At 38.0% G+C, this 10,083-nt stretch overlaps 1 protein-coding gene across 1 annotated transcript; it reads left to right on the top strand.

Moving 5' to 3' along the window:
* The first annotated feature begins 4,953 nt into the window (after nt 1-4,953).
* LOC146472951 (nucleoside diphosphate kinase 5-like) lies at nt 4,954-9,456 on the top strand. The gene is made up of 5 exons (XM_085118697.1): nt 4,954-5,181; nt 5,557-5,762; nt 6,705-6,805; nt 7,971-8,089; nt 8,954-9,456. The coding sequence occupies exons 1-5, from the start codon at nt 5,038-5,040 to the stop codon at nt 9,038-9,040; spliced, it is 657 nt and encodes a 218-aa protein (XP_084974823.1). The 5' UTR covers nt 4,954-5,037; the 3' UTR covers nt 9,041-9,456.
* Nucleotides 9,457-10,083: the final 627 nt, after the last annotated feature.

Below are 10,083 nucleotides of genomic sequence, written 5' to 3'. Positions count from 1 at the left end.
TCCTTCAAGTCGCTCTGCTGCAGTTAAATTTTGGACAAGTGTAAACCATAGTTTATTCATTTTTGCACCAGCATGTTCTCACTTTTGTCAAGGCATTCATGTCTACCCTGTTCTTCAGCAAGCAACCAACCAAGAAATCTCATTCATTTCCTCAGCCGGGCGTGGAGAATAGAGAGGGAAAGGTGCATGAAGATTTTCTCTTCTTCGTGTTTCGGTTGTGGTCTTTCTTTGTAGGAGAGGGCCCATTGCTTCCTGCAGGGATTAAGCACCAATTCTCGGTTTTCACTGTCACGCCATTGAAAAAAAAAAAATCGAAACCATTCCATGAATGAAGTCAAGAAATTGACATGGTATAGAGGATAAATAAGGCATCTGTCCAAGTGTCAGATCTGTGCGGCATTCCGTACTCGAGTTATTTGACAAAATGTTCCACATAAATTTATAGAGCTTAGTATGGAGACGCCATGTTTGTGTCCCTCTGAGGGGCACAAACATGGCGGCCGGAAATACGAAAAAACATCTGGAGTTCACTTTTGCCAGAAAAGAGGTTTGTTTGCCCTTGTGAGTTTTCGAATGTTTAGATTAATATTTCTCCTCAAACTTAAATTGTTTAGAATACTGAAAATCACCCGAAGAGTTTATTTTTAAGATACGGAAAAGCTCTGTCACGGCCGTCCACTTTATGTCACGCACGATGGAAACTCGGAAATTGAAACTGTTCTATTTTCAAAAGGAAGCGCGACATCGAGCTAAGAAATTGTGAACAGACATATTTTTAGGTAATCTTTCCTTGAATGAAGGTAAAAATTTTGTAGGTCTCCCAGTTTTGAATTCTAGAATTTGGTGACGTCACGTGAAAACCGAGAATATCTACATGTATATTGTCCATAGAACGAGGTGAGACAGTTTGTTTGAGCATCAAGACATTTTATCAACAAGACATTTTATCAAGCAGTGATATTGTAATAATTATTTGTAGTGGTGCATATAAAAAATAAAAGCAATGTTAGGGTAGTCAAGCGAGATGAGCTTAATTAAGGTGGGGGTTCACCTAAAAGCCATTTTCACGCCGCTTAAAATCGGTCAAATGAAAATATCTTGTTTGCATTTCAAGCAATACAAAAACCCTCCATTCATAGCACAAATTAATGATTTGGGGTGTTTTATGAATTTTTGGGTGATTTTTAGGTATATTTGGAAGGAAATAATTTTTCTTGAAGGATTGGTAAAATTAAAAGAAATAAGGAATGTTGAAGATTTAGTGAAGTTTTAAAATTAGAAATTGTAGTTAATAATTAATAGACGGATACCCATTGATGTCGATTACATCAAGGATTTTCTTGAAAATGTTCGTCTTAAGGTGGGGGTTCACCTAAAAGCCATTTTCACGCCGCTTAAAATCGGTCAAATGAAAATATCTTGTTTGCATTTCAAGCAATACAAAAACCCTCCATTCATAGCACAAATTAATGATTTGGGGTGTTTTATGAATTTTTGGGTGATTTTTAGGTATATTTGGAAGGAAATAATTTTTCTTGAAGGATTGGTAAAATTAAAAGAAATAAGGAATGTTGAAGATTTAGTGAAGTTTTAAAATTAGAAATTGTAGTTAATAATTAATAGACGGATACCCAGTTAGTCCACTAGCAACCTGGGGTGCTCTTGCGTGGTTGTCGACTGTCTGTTAGTGTTCCAAAAATCATTTTCTTTCTTCTATCCATTCTTAAAACTCTTCAAATTTCACTCAAATTCAGGTAGAGCCCCACCTTAAGCACTTCTACAGATTTTGATAATCTTTCTTTTTCGCCCAATCCCATTTTAAATTTGACAACAGAGCTCATATCTTTTACGCGCATCCAGGGCCTAGAAAAGAATTCTTTTCTGCGCCCTGGTACATCCAACGAAACTTGCGTGGTCAAGAGACCGAACGGCCTCATTCTTGCCACGGACTTTAAAATCCAACCGCTGACCAAAAGATCATAGGCTCTGGGAACGAGGATGGAACGTCCTAAGTAAGGACTCTCCAGCCTTGCATTTGGGCCTGTGCAATTCAAAGGTTACCGCTGATCGAGGGAAACAAGACCATCACAACAATTGCAACAAAGAGGAGCACGCACGATTTGTTTTATTAGAGCTAACATACTCTTGACAACTTTAATAGTCATGAATTAAAAGATTTTTACAACATGGTGCATGCAAATGTTTAACATTTTTGTTGACCAGAGTTTTGGCATCATCTCACTCTGAAGCATCCCACTTCGATCATGATATTCACAGAAAATTCACGTGTTTGATACAACTACGGTTATTTATCATTTAATGTTTAAGCTTAAAGCCAACCAGTTCTACATCTGAACAGACAATCCCAGATAAGTACAGCTATTGTAACCAACTAATTTATGAAAACTCGAAAACGATCATTTTTATAATGAAGTGTGAATTACGTTGTCACCATATGACGCAAATGCGAAGCAGTTTAGCTTTGAATGCACACCAAACACAAAAAGGCTATCGTACACAAGTTCTTACGATTTGGGGAGTTTTTCTTAACACACGTAGGCCTCAAATGTGACGGTATAAACACGTTTCACAAATAAAACAAGTGCATTCTACAGTCACCGCTATCGTAATCATTCTGAATCCTGGTTTCACTCACTTTAGGAGATATTGGAGCGCCATGACACCAGATCAGAGGGTGGTATGCCCGTCTTTCGCTTCTTATTATCGGTACCACGCGAAAAGTAATAACCGCAGGTGTATTTTCCGAGGGTGCTAAACGGTGCTAATGAGTTGACATGCCTCGTCCACGGTTCGGCCAGGCTTTGAACTGGAATATCCGGTTTCTTCTTGATTTCTCGCCCTCTCTTGTTGTTGGTGATGTTCTCGAAGCACGCGCTGACCGGCGTCTTCGTAGCAGCTTCCTTTAGGTCGTTGGAAATGTGTCTGGAATACGGAGCTTGAATTAGAGCTCCAGCTTTGGGGGGCCATACAGCGACTCGACAACAAACTTTGGTTGGCAACCACACGGCTTTAAAGTCCTTGCGACAGTTATCACATTTCCAAGCCTGGCCAACTAGCTGTCCAGTATTGGGCATTATGCCTGAATCAGAGGCACCTCACTGCCTGGGCAAATCAGAAGGAACGAGTGGACCTGTGTTTGTGATAAAACGTTCAGTTGACTGTTGTAAAATATCAGATCTTTGACAGCGCTCGCGCCGTCGAATCGCGAAGCATGATAATCAAGGTGGCGGCAAATTGACGTCACAATTGTGTAAAGTAACCAATCGAATGATTAGTAGAGTGTTGATGAAGATAATTGGGTGATTGCTAATGAAACCGATATGACACCTGTCCAGACGCATAAATAATTTTTTCGAGGAAAAGAGGGAAGTCGCGATGTTTTAAACTACACTAAGAATTGAGATACCATTCGAAATATGCACAGGAACAAACTCAAATGAAAGCTTATATTACAAAATTATTGGTATCTCTGACATCTTTATATTTGCTTTTTAAATTGCATGGATCCATGTGTCAGCGGGCTCTTTTGTTTCTTTTGTACTTTGAAAGACTCTTACTAATCCATCCCTTGGGATAGTATCTATGAAAGTTCATCAGAAAACAAAGATTTACTTTAAATTGAAATGCTTCAGTCTTGGATAAAAAGCTTTACAAGCGTGACGTTTGTATGCAAAACAGTCGTTTTGTTCCCTTAATTTTTTCGCTATATTTTTTCCGAAAGCGTAGATCACCGCGCGCGAAGCTCACGAGCCTCACAAGCGCCAACTCTCTGTTTATACACTCGCTCCAGACCTTACGTTTGTAGACCGTGCGCAACCGTGCATATGACAGACCAACGCAGAAATGCGACTGTTTAATTAGCAGTCTAGTGTGATGTGAAATCTTTGAGTTATGTTATATAATTTTTCCATCAGTAATCACCAAAAACAAATCCGCGTCGGAAAACTGCTCATTTCACGCGGGAAAAATAAAAATTAATACAAAAACAAAAAGTTTGTCGACTGTCAGTGCTATTAGCTTTGGCTGGTTGTACACGAGCAAGGTTTCTTTGACCTCTCATATAAGTCAGAAAGAACCACTTCTACAAAAAGGAGCACTGAATTTGTATCTTCGTGTAGATCAGGATCAACAATGGAATAAATACGATAACTCTATTAAAATACTACAGGGAAAATCCGACGAGAACATCTAAACAAAATACTTAAAATGCTGTCTCCTGTCGAGCCCTAGATCATTTTGTGCATGTGTAAGCCTATTTAACTTAGTCTGGTTGGATGCTTAAGGGTCCTTAAGCTGAAAATTTGCAGTGAGTGGCAGAACGAATTAGGGAACGGAATTTTATTCCCCAAATCAGTGCGAGCTGTTGTTGATCATCGGCTTTGTGAAAATGTCAACAGACTTTTTTTTCCTCAATTTTAACGACATATTTGCCCCTAAGAAAACGTTAGGAATTTGTTTAACAGTGTTACGAGGTTTGGAGCTGTCTTTTGCCGAAGAAAACTTGAGATTTTCTTAAAAGCTAAACCCGAATCAAAATTCTGAGCCGATTTTTGGTGCTCCTGGCTAGCTGTTCAACTGATCATCCTTGCATCTTTCAAGATTTGCTTGTTTGACAAGTTTAAATTCACGAATGACCAACAAAATTTGACCACACACCTTGGTCAAGTCTGCGCGAACAAACTCAGTAACTTCTATTAATTTTTTTTTTTTACAACTCCAGTAATTAAACACGTCAACTCACTATCTCGTGTAAGTTGCCCAAACCCCAAATACACAAAAAATAATCTTTTTGACTGTGTGAATTTTTTATCTCTCAAAAAATGTCACGGAAAGGACCACGGAAAGTCAGAGTCACAGACAAGTGTGCTTCTTGTGCCCCCACTTTTTATGGTCAGCGATTTCCAAAAGTATCTCCCAGTAACTATGACAACGGGAGTAAATTTTGCGGCCATTTTGTTTTTCTCTTCGGTGAAATATTCTTGTAATCGTGTGGTTTACTTGTTTTGAGACATAAAAATGCCTGACGGGGAGAAACCAACGATACCTCCACCTCCAGCAATACACATTGAACGAACATTGGCGTTAATAAAGCCAGATGCTATCCATAAGAGCGATGAAATTGAAGAAATAATACTGCAACATGGATTCACAATTCTTCAGGTAATCTTTATAAGGCCTAGCTAGAAGTTGTGTAACTTTGTATGAATTGTTTTGTGGTCTGTTTGCTTGATTTAAACATCCAGTGTAGAAGAAATACGAGCAAGCAAATGATTCAAGGGATGCTTTGACCGTAGTCAAGACTTTTTACTACCGAGAAAAGTATGATTGCGTTAAAGCAAAACGAAATTACGTTAGCCTCCCCCTTTGAAATGTTTTCTGAAACCTTATTGATCAAACTATAGTTTGAGACATACATGTATGAAAAAAAGTTTAGTTGTTACAGTTATGTCAGTAAAAATTTTGTTCGAAATTTTGCACTGTAATGTCAGCAGCCTTTTGATTATCAAAACGTTTTTTGCAATGCATGTATTATAGAAAAGAAGAGTGAACATGACTCCAGAACAGACAAGTGATTTCTATGCTGAACACTATGGGAAGATGTTCTTTCCAAGTCTGGTGGCTTACATGAGTAGTGGACCAATCTTAGCTCTTGTCTTAGCAAGACAGTCTGCCATTTCCTACTGGAGACAGTTAATCGGACCAACTAACACACAGAAGGCAAGAGATCAGGCACCAGAAAGGTAATAATAATAATAATTTTTTTCTCTATTTATGAGCAGGTGGTATCCTGGTATTGAATCCTGATTGGCTCCAAGAGCGGGCAGAATTTTCCCATTTCTGACCATGGTCGTGGTAACCAGAATCCATGGGAAATCTTTCTCTTGAAATGAAACTTTTTACTCACTAATTGTTGTAAAACGAACAGAAAAAATGAGCAATGGAACAAAAGGACTAGTTATTTGTCCAAAGAGGCGAGTATTCATGTGATTTTGTTGACAAAACTTTGCTAGTTCCCTGTTTTGCAAGATATTGTTTTTCTTGACACGTCGATTTAACTTGAATGATAGTGCTACCTTCAGAGCAGTCTTTTGAGCTCAGATTTTTGGTCCCTGTTCATTATTTCCCTTGGAGTTTCATTTTCTAAATTATCTCGTTCCATTTAAGTGCTTCATTTACGAAAACTTGATAATTTCATAGCTTAAATAGTCAACAAATGCCTCGTGACACTGTATCGTTAGCATAGACTACTGTTTGAGAAAACACAGATGTTTCTGGTATCCTTAACCCTTCTTCAGTGTGAAGAAGAAAAAGAAGAAGGGTTATATACCCAAAACACCTGTGTCTTGTTAAACACATCCGACACTTCTGGATATTTAATTTAACATCAATCCTACTACTTATAAAAGAGGTTGAAGCCTGTACATGTACATGCTTCTGGCTTCTATTAGCTGTTGTGCACTTAATAGCAATAGTAAACTACCAAACTCTAACAGTACTAATAAATATTATATCATGGTAGTTGATGAGAACTATGGCAGTAAAGTTACAATAGTTATTGTTCCACACCCTGCTTGCATTTACGGTACATTTGAGTGCACACGAGAATTGTGTTTTGCACATTTCACATATTTTCAGAAATTCAGGACTCTTTTAACCTTGTCATTTGTTCCTTGTTTGTTCAGTTTAAGAGCAATCTATGGTACAGACAGCACTAAAAATGCTCTTCATGGCAGTGACAGCTATTCAAGTGCAGAAAGGGAAATACATTTCTTCTTTCCAGACAGTAAGTAAAAGGAAAATGTTAGGGCAGTTGGTTTTATGTTGTAGGGGTTGTTTTCAATTGAAACTTTTGTCACACTTTTTTGATGCAACTTTTGTCATGCTCATTAAGTTGCAGGCTGCTGAATTTACATGACTTTTTGTGTAAACTAGCAACAATTTGAGGGTGTTTTTTTTGCTGTGATATTCCAGTTGTTTCAAACATATTTGAAACTTGATGCAATATGTACGATTTCTCAGATAATTTAACACATTGTTATATATGCAGATATCAATATTATATACTGTGCAATTAGAAATCACAACCTTGCATGGGAAATTTACTGTGAAGTGCGACAAAAATTGCATCTGTAAAAGGCACCAAAGTCTTAGTAAGCATCAGTGAAGATACCTGAAAATCTTTCATTTCTAAGTTTATATGATATATCATATTTCATAAAACAGGCACCCAGCTCTGAACTTATTTCAAGTGTTGTTTATTAAATTTTCAAAGTCGACAAACCAGGCTTGAGTTGTGGCCAATTTATTGCCTGTGACAGTGAACCTGAGTCAATTCAACTCTCTTATCTCATGGACTATTTTCTTTCTGTCTCCTTTCCATTTTATTATTTTGTGAGCTGAAGGGCCAAGTACCAGAAGTGAAGTTATTTCAGTTTTCATGACATCAAGAGCACTTATTAGAAGGAGGTTACTTAATGTGGAAATACTATTGTTTAATACTATTGTTACTTTGCAGAGTTAAAAAGATTTTTCTCTGAAATGTTGGTAATGTGTCACCACCTACAATTCAGGTGGAGAATCAAATTAAATGGCTAGAAAATGGTACTAACCACTCTTTAAAAAATTCTGGTGATGAAATGTTATAGTTTATTCTTCTTGTTTGTCATGATTCGTGACTACTTTGATTCATAATCATCATCATCACTCCTTATCACTCCATTGGGAGCATAAGATGTCCATGAAGTACATCGTCATGCCATTTCACACAATTCCTTCCTTCTTTTGGCTGTTTCCCTCAAACAGCTAGTCCACTCCTTTCACCTCTTCCAACAAAGACTGCCTTAAGTTGTTCTAGGGGTATCCCCTCTTCCTCCTTACCTGAAGTTGGTAATCCAACGCTTTTCTCACCACAGCTACATAGATTTAATTTTTTGGTGTGTGATATTTAGGTATTGTGGAGCCAGTTTCAACAAGCCAGGCAGCAAAAGATTACCTCACAAGAACGGTGACCCCAACTTTACTAAAAGGACTTACAGAGTTATGCAAGAAGAAACCAGCAGACCCAATAGTGAGTGATAAAGCTGCCCTATTTACACTTAAAAAAAAATACCTAACAGTTACAAATGTGGGTGAACAAGTAGAACAAGCACCTATATCTCCTTTGTCTCTGTTATTGCAGTTCCCCCGTGTTCTCATTCACTGGAAATGGGTTTGTATTGTCATGGTAGCCTGTTAGCGAAAATATGTCAAGATTCCTTGTTATAACCACTGGGTTGACTAGTCCCCATGTCAGAGAGGGGAGGGGGCAGGGTCATAGTAACCAGGATAAAGATACATAAAGGGAGGGGGGGGGGGGTGAGAGATTAATATCATTTGTAAGATAAAGTGAGGTGTGGTTAGGTGGAGTGGTTATGGCGTTGGGTTTAGACCTGAACTCTTAGTGCATCAAGGATTATTGCCCCTGCAACTGTCAATTGTTGTATTCTTAGGATGCTTTCCACTTGTCTTAACTGGCCGTTCGCAAAGGGAATGTACAAATCTGAAGACGTGGGTATACGTTAGTCCTTTGAAATTCTTCAAATAACGCATAACATTTTCGCAATGTCCAAGTTTGGAAATTTTGTGGAACGATGCCTTCAAAATGACCCATTCCATTAACTAATCGACCGGTTTGGCCAGCAAGTTCTGACAAATAGCGCTCTTAGACAGTAAAGTTAAAAACGTTGGGTGTGTAGCCAGGCTTGTTAAAAAGAATTAAAAAGTTGTTGAGTAAAGTTACTTCACATTGTCTGTCTGTCTTTTGTTGCTTCATGCAAGAAAATCGAGCTGTATGTCAGCATGTGCAAGTTGGTAGCTACACAACCTTTCATGCTGGTATTTAAAAAAAAAAAATTACCACAAACGTTTAGAATACCGTACTATTTGTTCACAGATTTGGCTGGCGGACTGGTTAGTAGCCAACAATCCCAACAAGCCGAGAGTACAGGAAGATTACATCGTTGAAGAACCAGATGACTAAATCTTTCGCTAAACTGTTTAAGTTCATTTAGTAATCATGACCTGTAAATAACTTGAACTTGTTTCAATGTACAAAGAAACAGTACACAATTTAAACCAGAACATTCTCTGAGAAATATAAAGTTATTTTGCGTTTTATTTCTTCGGGGGTGTGTCGGTGGTCATTGAAATAATTCGTGCGTTTTATTGTAGTTTATATTTCATCTGTATAAAGAGAAATTTCATTAAGATTTCATTTTGTTAAATGGTTCAGGCTAAGTGAACATTCAAAGATATTCTTTTCAACTCCGTTACATGTTTATGGAGTACAGTTTGGTAGCAATCCCTATCAAGTATTTTGTAAGAAAATGTTTTGCGGATTCTAAATAGCATCATACACGTGTAGTTCTTGTACATTTAATAAAGTGATGAAAAGTGTTTTTGACTTTTCGTTGTGTTTATGTTCTTGCTTGGGTGCTGTCTAAGAGAGCCTTATTTTTTCCAGACCTTTCGGGAACGTTTAGTCATGGGGGGTCACCTGCACCATTTCCAACGTCTTACATGGTTGATCGAGAGGACAAAAGAACGAACAACAGAACAATGCTACCAACCCTAAAAAAAACAATGCAGCTGCAGCTTATCAGGGTCCAGTGAAAATAGAGCTTTTGAAAGGTGCAGGTGTACTGGGTCATGGAACCATATCTGTCTTACATGGTTTATTGGGTGCAACTCCCTTGAGGTATGACGAATGTCTTACCTTAATATACGATCTGAGTTCTCTAGCAAAATACGCGCTCGCCCATTGGTTAAAATCGATCACGTGATTTTCGTTTACGTCACGACACCACATTCAGAAAGTGCAGTGTTGGCGATAACTCATGAAAAGTGTGCGTTACTGCAAATGACTTCGAGGTTTGCACAGGTTGGAGAAGAGGAAATCCCTCAAATCATCAGTGACTCGATTCCAACGAACACCAAGAAACAAACGGCCTGGAGAGTTTCCATTTTTAAAGGTAGAAGTGGAACAAAACCTATAACGTCACAAAGAAAAGTGATTGACAATTG

This window comes from Pavona decussata, unplaced genomic scaffold (genome assembly GCF_977016875.1).
Source record: "Pavona decussata unplaced genomic scaffold, jaPavDecu1.1 SCAFFOLD_95, whole genome shotgun sequence".
NCBI lineage: Eukaryota > Metazoa > Cnidaria > Anthozoa > Scleractinia > Agariciidae > Pavona > Pavona decussata.
This window is presented reverse-complemented; position numbering and strand designations above follow the sequence as displayed.